Source organism: Myodes glareolus, chromosome 15 (assembly GCF_982192425.1).
Source record: "Myodes glareolus chromosome 15, mMyoGla1.1, whole genome shotgun sequence".
NCBI classification, from domain to species: Eukaryota; Metazoa; Chordata; class Mammalia; order Rodentia; family Cricetidae; genus Myodes; species Myodes glareolus.
In genome coordinates, this window is record NC_142040.1 from 40,200,787 (window position 1) to 40,217,741 (window position 16,955).

The 16,955-nt window shown below is 44.5% G+C and overlaps 1 protein-coding gene across 1 annotated transcript in view; it reads left to right on the top strand.

Annotated features, from left to right (window-relative positions):
• Positions 1 to 16,955, top strand: part of LOC125406086 (chondroitin sulfate proteoglycan 4-like) — a 61,647-nt gene that overhangs the window by 33,382 nt on the left and 11,310 nt on the right. The window contains exons 6-8 of the mRNA XM_085676706.2: positions 563 to 761; positions 4,298 to 4,429; positions 10,485 to 10,654. Of these exons, the coding sequence (XP_085532832.2) occupies positions 563 to 761; positions 4,298 to 4,429; positions 10,485 to 10,654 (501 nt within the window). The remainder of the gene's footprint in view (positions 1 to 562; positions 762 to 4,297; positions 4,430 to 10,484; positions 10,655 to 16,955) is intronic.

A 16,955-nucleotide genomic window follows, 5' to 3' on the forward strand; every position in this document is an offset into this window, starting at 1 on the left:
AAGAGGAAGCCGCCATGTTTCTCTGCTGCGGTTACAGCTGTGAACTATTAGTATAGCAAACAGCAAAAGAACAAAGAAACCAGACCCTTGTTTTCATGTCTGATAGAATAAAGGGCATAGCAAATGTGCAATGTGCATTTTTCCTCCTCAACTGTTAAAAGCTGGTGACACCATTATCTACTGAAAGCAATGTATAGGTACCCTCAAAGCAACCTAATGGAGTCAACACTGTGTGGTCTAAGATTCTGTATGGTGGATTTAGTACACGGGTGCTTTGTAACCATTGGCTCTATAGTTAGATATACATCAGTTCATATGCATTGTTGGGTAATTAATGTAGAGTAAATACTGAATATTTTACTTTAGATTCTTGGCCCCAGACATGTATATGGCAGTAGACATACATGCAGGTAAAACACCTATATGCATAAAATTAAAAATTTTAAAAGCAAATCTACTCTTTAAACGCCAGTAGACTGGTTTAGTTGTTTTTTGTCTTTTTACATGGGGCCCAGGGTTGAGACTATGTGGGGAGACTGGAATTGGTTCTCTTCTCTTTCAGGTGTGGGTGAATTCTGTCACTGAGATGACCAGAGATGACCTATGTGCCGAAGATGGGGACTCTCCCCCACAGGACTTGGTCTACTGGGTCACGCCTCCCAGCAACGGGCACCTGGCTCTCAAGTCCATTCCTGGCAGAAGCATCCAGAACTTCACTCAGGCGCAAATTGATGAGGGTCACCTCGTGTTTGTGCATTCTGGTAAGTCACAGGGCAGAGCAGGGTCAAGTACACATGCTCTGAGCAGCAAGTGATGCGGCCATCATACCTAAGAGCTACTGACTGAAAACCACAGGATACAAAAACTTCCCAAGCTCTGTGATTTCTAAAGAACATAGTTAGGAAAGCTAATAAAATCACTGGAGCCTGCACATGCCTACCCCGAGGCTTACTCGGGAGGGCAGGTAAGGTCAGTTCCCTTCCGTGAGAGCCCGTTCCTCCCACTCACTGGCAGAGCATCTCTCTGTGACTCCGCTCTTGCCCTGACTGTGAGACTAGCGTAGGTTGAGTTAGACCTCTGCTTTTTACCTCCCTTCCACAAGACGGTATAAGAATTCTAAGAAAGGCCAGAGTCTCTTCTATCCTCAGCCCCTCCAGCAGTGACTAGAACATAGGAAATGCTTCATAAATAACACTGTTTTGAACAAATGAAATAATTTTGAACACCAGCTGTGTACCAGGTAATAATGTTCTAGATGCTGAGGGTCATTAGTGAACAAAACAGCTTTCGTATGAGGATTGTATTCATGAATGAATGCGTGTCACTGTATTTATGAGGTCCTGATGTTGGTTGGGGGCCCTTTCTGCTCCCTGCTAGTCATCAATGAATGGATCCCAACAACATTTGCTGGAAAGGTGGTCCAGGAACTCGACAGGCTGGCCTGGTTTTGTCATAAGTCTATCCTTGTCAGTGGACCAGGATGGGCAGCAGCTGGAAGGAGGCAAGGGCAAGGAGCGTAGGAACACATAGCCTGAGAGCTTAAATCATATCCTTTCCCCGGTTCGTTTAAACTGTCTTTTTGAGAATGTAGTAAAGACAAGAAAGATAAAGACACCTAAACTCGGCGGCAATGATGTCCCGATGATCTGTGCACCTAACACACGGCTGCTGGAAGAATCTGAACACAGTTGAGCATACGGATGCTCTTGTGTAGTGGTCGCAGACTGGAGCCTGGGGCCCAGGGCTTAGATTTATTTCAGCACTCTTAAACCTCTTCCATTTGTCAGGCAGCACTGGAGGTGTGGTCACACTGAGCATGTCATTCCCCAAGTACACCTCAATCCTCTGAGCCATACAGAGTCATGACCCCATTTGAGATGAAAAAGCCTACAGCTGGGAAAGGCTCGGGTTGGTCTGCCCTCGAAGCTGCTCCTTCTCCTCTGAAGGGCATGGCGGGTTAGGAGACAGGGTTCCCATTTGCAATGAAGAATAGAAATGACAGTAAGCTCTCTTGGTTGATTGACTTGTCAGCTACAAGGTCAATATTTGCTTTTAGTAGCTAGAGAAAATAGCTTCTTTTAAAAAGAAGGAGGAGAAGGAGGAGGAGGAGGAAGAGGTGGAGGAGGAGAAGGAGGAGAAGAAGGAGAAGAAGAAAGAAAGGGAGGTAAAGGCTAGGATAATGTGAGGGCTAATTCATTATATTTTCTAAATGGACATTGAGACAGGCTAACTCTCGAAGTGACTGGTGCCCAGCTGCAGATGCCTCTGTTGCTGGAACCAGCTGTCCATCTGTCCATCACCAGCCCCAAACAAAGGGGATAGTTTAATTAATCTTGCTTAGCATCTTACATTTGCAAAGTGCCCTGCTCTAATCTAATTCACCAGTCTGTACAGCAGCGTAAGTGGTTTGATGCAGCAAAGATGTCTGCAGCCAGGGACTCTTCATCCCTGGCCCTCCTGAGAGCACCTTTGGGAAAACTCAGAGCTCTGCTGCGGAGAATCCACAGATTGCCCTATGTGTCTGCTTCCTTCCTGCTCCTATTTAGTGTTAGGTCCCACTCTGTCTGACAGTCTGTATTTGTTCTAATATCTTCTGGTTCCGCCCCTGTTTTGCTTCTGGATTCATACGGCACTTAAAGAATTCCTACTGGTAGACGGCATTCTCTCTTTAATTTTGTGTTTCATTAAATACAACTTTGAAAAGTTATTTCTGAGAAAGCAAGCAAATGCACAACAATTAGTTGTCAGCCCTGTTAGGAGTTAGGCACACCCTGTGCCTTGTTCTTTCCCGGACTCTGTCTCTTCATAGTGACCTATGAATATGCTCTCTTAAAAAAAAAAGCCAAAACATCACCAGTAAACATTGTAGTGAGGATTCGGGGCCTCCTAGTAAGTTTTGCTTAGCTAAGACTTAAAAGATGTCAAGTAGCAACCTACCTCATGTCAGTCTGTGTTAATAAGGGAGTATTTGTACATTACTGCAGTCTGACCATATATCCTTCCTTGCCTTATTTCCCCCTGGGCAACAAAGATACATTCTACCTAGTATATTCTGTACGGCTATGTAGGCTTTTAATTTACCACTAGGTGGATGTTTTCAAAAAGTGATGTGGATGTGGCCACCAGTCTCCCTGAATAGAGACTAGTAAAGCACCCTGGGGAATTAGATCGATGCTGGTCCATCTCCACTTCGGTGATGTACATAAGTTAATTTTCCACTTTACTGGCATTACTAGTCTCTGACAGAGTGTGAGAATGTGATCTCCTTGCAGGTTCTTAACAAAAGTGAGGCCAGATCTTTCCCTTCCCTTCTCTTTGCACTTAGAATATGGTTAGCTTGACTTGGATACTTTTTTTGTTAATTTATATTATCTTTTAAGATTATAATATAATTGTATAATATCTCCCTCTCTGTTTCTCCCTTCCAAACCTCCCTTATACTCTTCCTAGCTCCCTTTCAAGTTCATGGTCCCCTTTTTCACTGTTACGTGCATGTGTGTATGTTTGTGTTTATGTTTTCAGGGTTGGCTGTTTGGTTTTGGATAGCCAATGAGTGTGTTCTTCCCTGGGAAAGACTGTTTCTGCTGCTTTCAGCATCTGTGTTGCCTACAGTTCTTTGTGCAGGGTCGAGCTGCAATCTTCCCACCCTCTCTTTTGAACATTCCATTAAAAGTGTAACGGTTTGTAGCAGTTGCAGGATCCTAAATATCCCCTTCCCTTAACTTTTCATTTTCAGTATAAAGCTTTCTCAAGATTTCAAAAATTATTTGTGTGGTTATAGATATACATTACTTTATTGATATGGATTGATTTCAAAATAATAAAATACAGGTGATGAGCATTTTTTTAATTTCCAAAAATTTATCAGTGGTAACATCTGTGCTTTGCTTTAATGTGTCAGAGGTCAAGGGAATCTGCCTTTTAACCTTTATAGATGTGTCTTAACTTTGTTTCATGTCAATAATGCAATCAAGTAACACTCAAAGTCAAGGACACAGTCTGAGAAATGATTTCATCAGTGTGCAGACATCGTGGAGCATCCTTACACAAACTAGGCAGGCTGTGACATCTCTGGGGGTGATGCAGTCTATGGGACCACAGTCCTACAGGCTGTCTGCTGTGAATCCAAATGTATGTGGCATGCAGCATCATTTGATTTAGTGAGCTCAATGGCTCATTCACACACTACAAAATTGCTATGGCTTACTTGCAGGGGGCCATGGAGGGAGATGGGGTGAAGGTAGGTGACTTTTTCAGGATGATCAAACTGACCAGAGTATATGTTCTTCTTTTGAAGGAGCGATGTCAGGAGGCTTTAATTTCCAGGTTACTGATGGTTTGAATTTTGCACCTCGGCAAATCTTTAGCGTCACGGCCCGAGCTCTGATCATTAGCTTGGAAGTCAACAGAGGATTGAGCATATTCCCAGGTAAGAGGCTTAGGGAGTGTTGGGGATGGTGGTGGAGTGTTTTCCTTTCTATTCATTCAGAAAATCCACTTGTATGGCATAAAGTGATGTCCCTTGCTGTGGAATGATTCTAGGAATTAAGTCCCCCACCCCCACAGAATTCTCAGCAGAAATTTGACAGCAGCAAGGCAAGGCTGGCACTCTGCAACCTTTCTGTCTCTGTCCTTGCCTCAGGGAACAGAACCCTGGGAAGGATTCGTGGGAGGGGCTGTCTTTGCTATCTATGTACTCCCCCCTCTTATAGAATCCTTAAAGACCCCAAATCTCTATTATTTATGCGTTTGGAGCTACATCTCCCATCGCCCAGGCTGGTCTTGAACATGTGACCTTGCATGTCTCCTCTTCCCGAGAGCTGGAATTACAGGCTCGCCTTACCATGCCTAGTTTACACATTCCCGGAAATGGAACCAGGACCTTGTGCATGCTAAGCAAGCGCACACCAGCTGAACCCCATCCCTGTCTCCTTTAACTTTCCTCAGACTGTTTGCATTGTGAGTAGGAAGATTGTCTGCAGCACCTGGGGCCTGCCCATGTTTTCTGTTAGTGCTGGCTTTGAGCGGCTGTTTGCCAATAACCTAAGCCAGACCGATACAGAAGAAGTTGTGACCCACTCTGGCGAACACTCTTAGGAAAGGGGAAAGATTTGCATAATGGCAAGGGAGAGAGAGAGAAAAAAAAAGCTGGGTTTCTTTATTTCCAATAAAACATTGAGGTGGAAACAATAACATCTCAAGGTGGCCTGAATGTTGGGAAAAAGGCTAGGACAGTCCTGCACTTTATAACCTATTTAAAGGACAGACATTAGCAATCAAATACAGATGGAAAAGGAACAGACATCAGCAATCTAATATAAATGGAAAAGGACCCTGGTGATCTTATTAATTATGGTCCAGCTAGCCAGCAATCCTAAATATAGCAGCAGTGCCTGCCTCTCACTTTAAACAAATTGCATGCAAATCTCTGGACTGGGATTGGATCGCCTAAAAAAAAAATTTATCTTTATATATTTTGTTTTATGTGTATGGGTGTTTTGCCTGTATGTTTGTTTGTCTGTGCACCATGTGCGTGCCTGTGCTGAGGTCAGAACAAGGCATCAGATGCTCTGGAATGGAATTGGGGTTGCAGAGAGTTGTGAGTCACCATGTGGGTGCTGGGAACTACTGAGCCATTTTGTTTTCTTTTTTAAAATCTTCGTTGGTCTTAAAGTGGAACTAGCTTGGGATCCACAGGGCTAGAGGCTGTACCAGTATTTCGGTGCTTCTAAACCAGGTAATATATTCTTGGGAAATTGGCAGGCTCTGTCACTTAAAGAGGAAAGCATACACATTGCCAGCGAGGGGTGGAGCGAGCCCTCCTGCTTCCAAAGCTGACTTCAAGGAACATGACACTTGTCCACTATTATTTTTACAGTAACTGCTGGATGTCTTGTTAGTTGTTATTGTGATGGTGGTAATGCCAAGGGCTAAACTAGGCAGCCCTCTGCCACCGAGCGGCATCCCCAGCCCCTAAATGTTCATTTTTAAGTTCTAAGCTTCCTCAGCTTTTAAGTTAGTGGAAAGAATGTTTCAAAATGCAGCAAGGGATATGTCACCTAGAATTCTTCTATTGGAAAACAACACCTTTTTCCATGCTCTGCGAATTTTCTCTCCAAGTAAGTCTGAAATGCTACCATCCTCTTCCCCCCCCACCCCCCCGGGCAATTAGGAAGTCACTTAGTGTTTTAAAAAACTAATAATCGGCTACATTTCAGTAATCGGAAAAACATGGTAATCTATTTTTAAAATTCCAAAACTAGGGTAATTGTGGCTGCTGCAAAGGATTAAGTATCTTTCATCTAGCTCAGCACCGTCTGGTTTAATAATTAATGACAGCCGTATTAGTGGGAAGACAGAGTCACTGTAGCTTCAACACTTCTGAGTCTCTGGTCAATGTTTTACTGAATCACTGTAGCCGGGAAAAAATATATTAAAGCGGCCAAATTCCTTTTTGACCTTCGGAAGATCATATAAAACTGACAGGTTTTACGGCCTTCTGTGCATTGTTGGCCACAGTCCTGGTAACTGTTTCTTTTTCCAGCAAGGCTTACATCAACCACAGCCCAGCTTGTGTGTGTCTCAAGAGCTCCCTGCTGGAACTCAGATGTTGGCCTCCCTTTCCCAAGCCCTCCCTGCCCTGTTAGCTCAGTTGATATTCTTAGTCGCCTGCGTCTCCACCCTGCCTTCTTTCCTGCTCCAGCTCTTGGCCAGGAGGAAGGAGGAGGATTTTTTGTATCCATTCCTCTTGAGTGGCAGGGATGTGTGATGGAATCTCCTAGCTGTGGTACTCGTAGTCCTGGAGTTCAGGTGGACCTTATGGCTCCCCTGTTTCATACCGTTCTTCCTGCGCTAGCTTTCCCGAGTAGCAGGGGCCACCAGTTGTATATTAGAGTTACCTAGCATGACCATGATTCCTGTGGTTTTGTCACTTTGTCCCCTCTCTAGGGATCCACCTAACCTTGCTCCACAGGACTTCTTCAGCAGTGCCCTGAGAGCCCTTTGTCCCCGCTGCTGTGTGTGAAGCTATAAGGTGATGATGGTAGATGCCGCGTTCTGTGTCTTCCTTGAGAGCTCCCATCCTCATCTTGCTATGCCATGTCCCATGAAGGGCAAAGAGGCATGCTGCATCTTGCCCCTGGGTATGCAGTAAGATATCCTATGCCAGCTATTACAGAACTATGAGTTCAAAACTTCCATATTCCCAAATCCCAGGGGCAAATCTGTCGTTTTGTAGAAGCGTGGTTTATTTTAGGGCTGTTGCAGGAATAGAAATCTGTTCTTATTATAGTCTGGATGTTCAGCTACTGATACTTAGATTTTTCATTACCACATTGGGTTATTATAAAAATTTTAAGTGAAGTGGTATATCTGAAACAGCGTTTGAACATCCCCATTGGCAGGTGAAAGACACGAGGCTCAGGAGGTTTCAGTGTCACGTAGCTGACAGAAGTCTCAAGCCCTTCAGGCAGTGCAGCAATTCTGATCCCAAATCTAGAGCTTGTATTCAGCAGCTCCTCTCCTATATGTGTAGGGCAGCATCCCAGGGTGTCTCCTGTAGAAATGTCAGTTCCCTGAGAAAGGGACATCAGGGTAGGTGTTCATTTTGTTTCCCAAGCATACTGATATATTGACACATGCACAACCAAAACAGAGAGAGAGAGAGAGAGAGAGAGAGAGAGAGAGAGAGAGAGAGAGAGAGATGCACAACAAGTTAATAGCCACAACAACATAGCAATGTTACATGTTTTAATCTCTTTGGTTGGTGAAGTATTGCAACCTGGCCTAAGTTAGTAACAACTCCCCCCAAAAGGAAATTAAATCAAACCTTTAAGAAATTTAATCCACATCTGGTCCACTCCATACCATTTTAATTTCCTTTGCAGTTCATCAGACTTGGAAATTTCAGTGCTGGCTCCTGTGTGCACTCAGCCCTGGCTTGATACTTATACAGAACAAGTATTAGAGTACATAGAATGTGAATGGGTTCAGACTCACTATGGCGTCTGTGCTTTGCCAAATTTGCATGTCAGTTTTCATTGTTTGCGTTTTGCTTCGGTTTTAATTTTTTGAGACAGGATCTCTCTATGTTGCTTTGGCTGTTGGGAACTCACTCTGTAGACCAGACTGGCCTCGAACTCACAGAGATCTACCTGCTTCTGCCTCCTGAGTGCTGGGATTAAAGGCGTGGCCACCACCACCCAGCAAAATCAGTTTTTAACAGTTACTCTAAATGAAATATTTTTTGTGAACTTAGTAAAATAGGTATGTGTGTATAACATGAATATATATATACATATATATGTATACATATACATATATATATGTATATATACATATGTATATATGGGAGGTATTCATGTATATTTAATTGATATGTGTTCTGTTGCTTTCTCTGTGATTTATTCTCCAAGAAAAGGTTTTGTAAGAGTTTTTCACATTGAATTCTACCACAGATTTTGTTTGTTTAACGTTAGTGGTGGCATGTTGGAATATACTGTGGCCTTAGGCTGTAGATTTTTTTTTCGTTTACTTGGCTCCTTTTCAAGGAATGTTGGTCTCGAGTGTTGGAGGGATTAACCCGGAAAGTTTTGCGGTCATGCTGTAGAGGCATGCTTCTGTAGATTCAGAGTCAAGCCGTTCACCAACAAAGGACCATTCTCCTGAATCCTGTGCCTCAGCCTCTTGTCATGAAAGAGAGGAAATGACATCAGTAGCCCATCTGCCCCTTGTAGGAGGAACCAAAAGAAAGAAGAAGGGATTCGTAGTATATGCTGAAGGGTTTACCATTCTACTGTGTAGATATCACATTTTCTTTCTATAAACATCTTAAATTACATGTGTGTGTGTGCGCGCGCCACACACAATAGAGTGCGTGTGGTGGGGTATCAAAGGTCACTCTCTCCTTACACTATGTGGGTTCTAGAGATTAAATTTTGGTCCTCTTGCTTGGCAGCAAGCACTCTTCCCCCGAGACATCTCCCTGCCCCCATGTTTTCTGTACCTAGTATCTGATATACGCACTCAGGTTGACATCCTCATTTGACTACAATAAGTAGCCACCTGCTATAGAAGGAGGCTCGACAAAGTGATTTCATATCCTGCGGCTAGAAAAAAAAACTGGCATATTTTAGAGTCCCTTTTTACTTCCTGTCCCCTAAAGATCACCTGGGAAGTAAAGGAAGAACTGGGTTCTCAAAACAGGATCACTTATAAGAAGACTAATTAAGGTGGGAGGAGGGGTTGTTCCAAATCTGGGAACAGGGAAAGTTGGATATTGACGTGGTCAGGGGCTATAAGAGGAAACTTGACAGGTATCGGAGGAGAGCCTCTGTTAATGATTTTGATCACGGGCACAGAAACAATGCACTCAGTATGCCGGTGTGACCGCTAACCCTGATTGACAGCTCTGGAAGCCAGAAAGCGGCTGAGCAGGCATGAGAAGGATGTATGAGAACTTCTGAGCACCACACGGGCACTTCGTGCAGCAGCTGGACTTGTGTGAGAGGTCCTGAGCTTGAGGCAGAACCCTGTTTTCTGAGACTGGGTTCCACGGGCTCACCCCCTTCACCCCAAGAGCCTAGTGTTCATTTCAGAGGCTCAGGTGTTTTGAATGAGGACTCAGAATGGTCCTTGAGATTGTGGAAGTTATCCAGACCCAGAGCTGCCTTCTCCATGGAACTATCAAATGTCTAATGTGGTTAAATATCAAATATGGTGGCCCTTCCTGTTCAAGACTACAAAGGCCAAGGAAGGAAAACAGAATAGATGCTGTGTAGGAGGCTTAGTTATTATTGGATAAATATTTTATTTTATATGGTTATGTATTATAATAAACAGTTACTATTTACTAATATTATTGATCAACTCAAAAGCAGTTTACAAAGGACCTACTCCGAGGGCTGCTCAGCAGAGGATGCATGCTAAAGCCCTTTCAGAGAGGTTAGGAGGGATGAGGGAGGATTCTGTCCCAGAAGATAGCTTTGAAACCTTCAGCCCTTCCATCCCATGAGGATGGTCCTTCCACATCCAGAACCCTGCCATTCACACGACCTTTGGTACAGGCCTGGGAGGTTCCTCGTGCTTGCTCAGGAGGTAGCCCCCACCCTTCTAGGAACCACAGTCTCTTGGGTTCCCAGCAGCACACAATCAGATTTTTCTTTACATACCCAGGGCTGAGCCACAGAGGTCTTGGCAGAAACTCTTTGCTCGAGGGAATCAAATAGATTCCAGACAATGGTAGGAGGAGAAGCTCTGAGGAGCTGGTTTTTTCCTGGGGTTCAGAGGCAAATCATGTCCCTGAGAAGATGTCCCAGGGATCACTAGCCCCCCCCCCCCCCACGCATTGGCCAGTTTTGGATAATTGCTAGCACTCCCATTCACAATGGTGCGCTCTCCACGCAATTCTCAGAAGTCTAGAGAGATCTCGTGAGGAGCTGACCACCTTTGTGGGCTTTGTACTTACGTGAAGGTTTGAATCCTAGGTTCTGCGAAGCCACTTTCGTCTCAGGTCCTGAGAGCTGTGACCAACGATGACAAGGCGAGAGACAGAGCCATAACATTTACGGTTGTCAGCTCCCCTAGGTTTGGGAGGCTGCTGAAGATGAACTCTGACAACCGCACAGAGGGCGTTTCCACCTTTACCCAACGTCTGGTGAGTACTGACAGCCAGGTCGTGACCCTGAGATGGGCCACGGGGTGGAACAGGGAGCACCGATCTCTTGTTCTCATCCTGCTAAACCAACTAGACGTGGCCATGGTCCGGGTGACCCTTCGTTTCATTTAAAACAGGATTCTTTGTAGGAAGTGTAGCATGAGACACAGTGGTCAGAAAACACTGTGCTAATTTACACTCTGAAAGTAACAATGAAAAGAATCTATTTGGGGCTGGGGAGATGGCTCAGCAGCTAAAAGCAAGTACTACTCTTGAGGAAGACCCATGTTCAAGTCTCACTGTCAGGTGGCTCACAACAACATTCTGTAACTCCAGCTCCAAGAGATCCAACTTCCTCTCTTTTGGGCTCTGCATGTGCGTGTACTCAGATGCACTGTACACACACACACACACACACACACACACACACACACACACACAATTAGAAATAAACAGTCAAATAACTAGGCGGTGGTGGTGCACACTTTTAATCCCAGTGCTCTGGAGGCAGAGTCAGGTGGACCTCTGTGAGTTTGAGGTCAGCTTGGTCTACAAAGTGAGTTCCAGAATACCTATGGCTACACAATGAAACCCTATCTCAAAAATAAACTAACTAACTAACTAAATCTTTTTTTGAGGGGGGTCCTTTAAGATGAAATCCAAAGTACACGTGTATTTATATTTAATATGACACTATATTTTACTTACTATTTTATAGTCTTGTGTGTATATAATTTGTATCCAGGGTGTTTCCAGCATCACTGATACTCTGTTACCAGACTCGTGGCTTACATATCTTCTTATTGAAATGAATAAGCACTAAAAAAAAAAAATTTCTTGCCTCCCAGTCAGGAATTGAATGGATGAGACCTGTTTGTTTGTGCGTTATTTCATTTTCTAAAGGTGACATACCCAAATGTAATTCTTTAGGCATTCCTTCGGTTTGTCATCTGTCATCCGCTTTCAGCCCTGAAATACTGGCTCTGACAATTTATTTGGCTGCAGATTTGTACTACGAATGAATTTTTTTTTAATCTCAAATCAAGTTTAGAGGAAATAGCAAGAGCCCATAACCTTTGAGCGCTTTCTGGATGGTGTGACGAGATCGGACTTGGCGTAGGCTTTTCAGTTGTCTTTGTCTGCTTGTGTTTGGGGGAGTGGATCATGGGGCTAGCATGAGCTTCCAGTGTGGCTGAAGACAAGTCTAGTGTCTGTGCTTTGCAGATTTCCCCGGGGCACAGAACAAAAACTTAGAATGAAAATCCCATTGTGTAGGGGAATTAAGATGAGCCCAGAAGCATCAAAACATGCCCAGGGCCAGTTGGCCTTTTGAATACGAACAAGAATGATATTATTCCTATAAAAGTATATTGGCTCCAGCCCCAGTTCTTTTAGAAAATGACTGTGGTCATTTTAAGTATTATTTCCAACAGCTTTTGATTGCAAATATGTGGAATTTTAGATTAAGACCGATAGGATCTAGGTGTCAGTGGATTAGTAGCTGAATTAAGTAGCTTGTGCTGCAATGACAAGAAACCCGCAAGTCCCAGTGGTTTTATGATAGCAAAACCATTCTTCTCACTCGCATCGATGGCGGCTGTGGGTCGGCTGCGGTCTGCTTTCCTTGTCTTCTTTGTTTCAGGATCTAGCTAATGGAACAGCCTCACTTGCTCGAGTCATGACCTTGATGGCAGCAAAGGGCAACGTGGTGTTGGAACCTGGAATAACTTTGCAGCTTGTGCTCTAGAATGTGATTTGTATTCACCTTTCATTGGTCAAAGAAGGCCGCGTGAGGTAGCCCGCTCTCCGTGTGCTGGATAAATATAGAGAGGAGGCATTGAATATTTGGAACAACGTTCTAATTGTCATGGTGCACCAACATGCAAACTAAAAACTGTGTCTAATACTGGAAGCCAGACAAACCACTTTTTAAAATAGAATACATCAATCTACATATAAGTTTCTGGGCAAGCAAAGTCTTGATTGAATAAAATCCACTTTCATATTTTAGTGTTTTCCCTGCCCTTTCTAATTCCTTCAGCCTTTGTGAACAGATAGGTGTCTAGAAAACCATGTTGTCCATGGCAACAAGTGTGAGCCAGAGAAAGAGGGTTTCATATGAGAGCACAGTGCTGCACAGGCTGTCTGAGACTGTTGCTCCCTGTGGAAACAGGGGCAGGTACAGTCTGGAAACAACCTGATCATTGCACAGGTCACGGGACAAAGAGAGGACCTGAGTTGTCAAAGCACATGCCAGATGTAATAATTTCTTTCTCTCTAAAACATCATTTCAGATATGTCAATTGTCTGTAGAATTTCCACGCAACAGATATCTGGCATCTTTGTTGTGCGTTATGTAGAGAGTTTATAGTTTAGGTATCAGAGGCCTACTGGTGACTGCTTGTGACTGTACAGAAGTTCTTTGGCACAAAATCAGGAGACCTAGGTTACCCATGTGACTCAGAGCAAATCACAAAGCTGTTAAGTCTATGTTTTGATATGTTTGATAATGGGAAGAGTCATAGCAATGACCATTGAAGCCATATTCATGTACATCATGCACAAAGCACTATTCTAGCCTTCTCTTGTATTATTCCCCTCCACCTGAAGACTCAGACCTACAGCACTTGTGTTCACATTCAGCTTATTGATAGCAGAGCCAGGGCTCTGGATTCTAGGTCAGGCTCCTGCCAAACTAGTCATGGCTTTCCCCAAGGTGGTTAAATGTGACTAAGACAGCAATAGTTGTAGAGTGCATAACATGTTCCCCACACTCAATTTAGGTTCACTGACATGAAAAGCATCCTTCAATGGTCAGGAGAGACACACGCTAGAAAGAGTATATTACTTATACATCCTAGGGATACCTGGCACACTCAAAGGCCATATATATATACAAAGTCAGAAGCACACAGAGAAAGAGAACTCAAGGGCCAATGCCTCTGTTGGATCCAGTGTTGTCCAAGTACCTTTTCCAAGGGACGGTTGAGTGTGTGACTTTAAATCAGACAGGTAGTTATTCCAGGAGACCACACTGAACTTAGAGATGGTCATGTGACCTACCTGCATGGCCAAGGTGGGGTGAGAGGATCAGTGGGGTCAGTCACACAGGCTACATTAACCATCCCGTAGGGAGGTGATCACCCCAGAGCAGTTACTTAAGGTGACTACCTGGATGGAGCACACTGAAGAGTTTGAATGAGGAGAGCTGCAAACTGGCGTCACGATGGCTGAGAAAGTTCAGCTGGTATTCAAGTGGATGGGGAGGTGACCGGACATCCTAAGGGTTGCTAAAGCTAATTAGAAGGTGGCTAGGGCAGATGCTTAGCTTTCTGTTCTTGGATATGTGAAAAGTCCCTTTCTGCTCCTCATATTTAAAAGGCAAGCTTCCCAGGGGGAGGCGATTTTCTGCTACACTGGAACTGGCTGGTGTTTGCTCTAATGTGCTGGAGTCATTTAATGAATGGAAATGAGGTCATCAGAGGAGGGTGACATTTGCTTCACCTCTGACCCACTTATTGTTTCCTTTAAGTTCCTGGTGTTCTCGAATACATTTCCCTCGGGGATGATGAGAGCGGAGAGCTAAGAACATAGAAGAGGTCTCATGCAGGGACCGAGTTTTCCACCCTCGACCAGAGCACAGGCTGAAGGAACAAAGAGGCATGAGGATGGGGACCTCCAAGGCCTCTCCCGTGACGGTTAGAGCGAGAGGATGTGGTGGTGGTGGCGGGGAGAGGGCAGTGGAGAACTGTTGCAGACAAGTTTAGGGGCTCACAGGGCTTCTGTGCTTGTCACTTCAAAGCCCTGGCCCCTCTTTCCTCCTCAGCCATCATAAGGAGAGTCAATAATGTAGCTTCTAAAGGAGAAGAGAATACAGAGAAAACGGTGGAAGGATAAAAACCAAAATATGAACTCTGGTTCTTTCAGGGTCCTAGGTTATTTTGATGTTTCAGCGTGCATCTTGTTTTCTGAAACACACACACGCACGCACACACGCACGCACACACGCACGCACGCACACACACACGGGCTTTCTGATGCTATGACACATTGAAAAGACTCACCTTCAAGGAGAACTGGTTTTCTTTGGCTCGTGGTTGCTGGGGCTTCTGTCCATTGTCAGTTGCCACTTGCCTCGAGGCTTCTATGTGTGGCCAAACACCCTGGTACGGAGCGGAAGGCAGAGAAATGCTCACTTCCTGGGGGTCAGGAAGCAAAGAGAGAGAGGAAAGGACATGGGGGCAGAGGATGCAATATCCCCTTTAAGGGCACATCCGATCACCTGACTTTCCCTTAATGGTCTCTCTATCTCTTCAAGGTTCTACCCCCACTCCCAAGAGCACCAAAGTCAGGGAACAAAAACTTGCATGCACAGGTCTTTGGGGGATGTTTTTATATCCAAACTATAGTGTACGCTTTTATGAAAGCAAGATCAAAAAACAATAAAATGTTAAATATATATCAAGACAGAAAGGAGCATCACCCATTAATCCAGCAAATGGCCACTAACCTGAAAGCATTCCAGGGTTGGGGAGATGACTCAGGGGTAAGAGCACGTGCTGTGTCAGCGTGAGGACCAGAGTTCAAATCCCTAGCACCCACATGAAAAAGCTGTGTGTATAACTGAATGTTCTTGTAACCCCAGCATTGAGAGGGTAGAGCCAGTGACTTCTGGGAGGTCATTGTCAGCAAGCCTAGGCAAATGACAAGCTTTGGTTCAGCGAGAGACCTGTCTGAAGGCAAAAGAGTGGAGACTGAGAGAGGAAGCCATGGGACATCCTTCTATGACCTCTGCACGCACAAACATGGGTTAAAGCGTGTGCACACTCATGTGTCTGTGACACACACACACATTAAACACAACGGAAAGCATTCCAATTCTGGTTAGAATGAACATTGTTTTGTGACTTGAGAAATGAAAGAAATTCACCTTCCTGCTTTGTGCCTCCCACGCACGGCTTCCTTTTCCACATGCACTGGATAGGTTTTTGGCCCAGTCTGAAGTTACAGCCTCTATCAAATGGTGCGCTGGTCAGTTCCCAGACATTGTACACTACCTCACTCGGATTTACCACCTCGTAGCTTTAGAACAAATGGTGACAACAGGCTGTAGGGGTGGAAGAGAGGACAGAGAGCATTTCTCTTGGCCTGGGGTCTGCTCAGTGGGTACAGCAATCCTTGCCTCAGGCTCTGTGTTCTGTGTGAGAAGCTGTCCTCCAAAATCCTCCATGAGGACCCTGATTGCACATAAGTGCTTTCGTCAGGCCTCTTCAAGGTGGTGGGATAAAAAAGATAGGACTCAGTGATTTCAGTTATATAAAAAGTTAGAGCTGTTTGGCCCTGTGTAACTTACCAAGTGGCTAATTACTACTAGATTTCCTCGACCAGCTTTTCTACCCAAGTTCTAGCCAAGCGACCTGCCAAGTATTCAGTAGGGACATTGTAGGCAGTTGATGGCTGAGTGCTCCTTCACCCCTTTCCCTGAAAATTAATTTGTCCTTGGCTCTCTACCTGCCAGGGGTGTGGTGGAGGTTAAAGGGGCTGCATCATTCGCATCTAAGACACGGAGTTTCTTTGCTTGCAATGGATACCCAGAAATAACCATTTTTAATCAGCGCTCACGGGAAAAAATAGCTTATGAAAAATCTTGACTGCATTAGGCTTAATATAGTTTGGCAAAATAACTGCACCGAAATATTTGTGATGTCATTACCCAACATTATTTCCTTAGCCCGGAATAAGCTCATGACTTTTTGAATCCATGTCAGGTCAGCCTACCGAGATAAGGTAAAGTGGCCGCCTTATTTTTCAGCGTAAGATCCTACGTGAGTAAAGCTGACCCACACAAGCTTTTAGTGAAAATCACGTGTCCTAAAGAACTAAACATAGGCATCCACAGAGAAGACAACCATCAGACTCAAATTGCATGAAAGCTCTCTTACAAATTTCGAGAGGATCCTGTCCCTTTCCAAGAACGCATGAACAAAGTAAGCCTCAAATTCCACAAAGCACGCTGATGGCGTCCAAGTTGAGCTCTCGGCTAATTGAGTGATTTTCATTCCACTGCTTGTTGGGATAATTTAGAGTCATTAAAACAGCAAAGTGTTCTGGCTTTGAGGTTTATGACAGCCGGCCTCTTTTCTTTTCCACAAAGCCAGTAATTGCATCTCAGCTATTGTGCCGTGGTGGGCAGGGTGCCATCCATCTTGGGCTGTGCCGCTTCGGCAGCGCAGATAACACTTTTCCAGGATGACATTTAGAAGATTACAAAGCCATTCTGGGTTGTTAATTTTGTCCAATT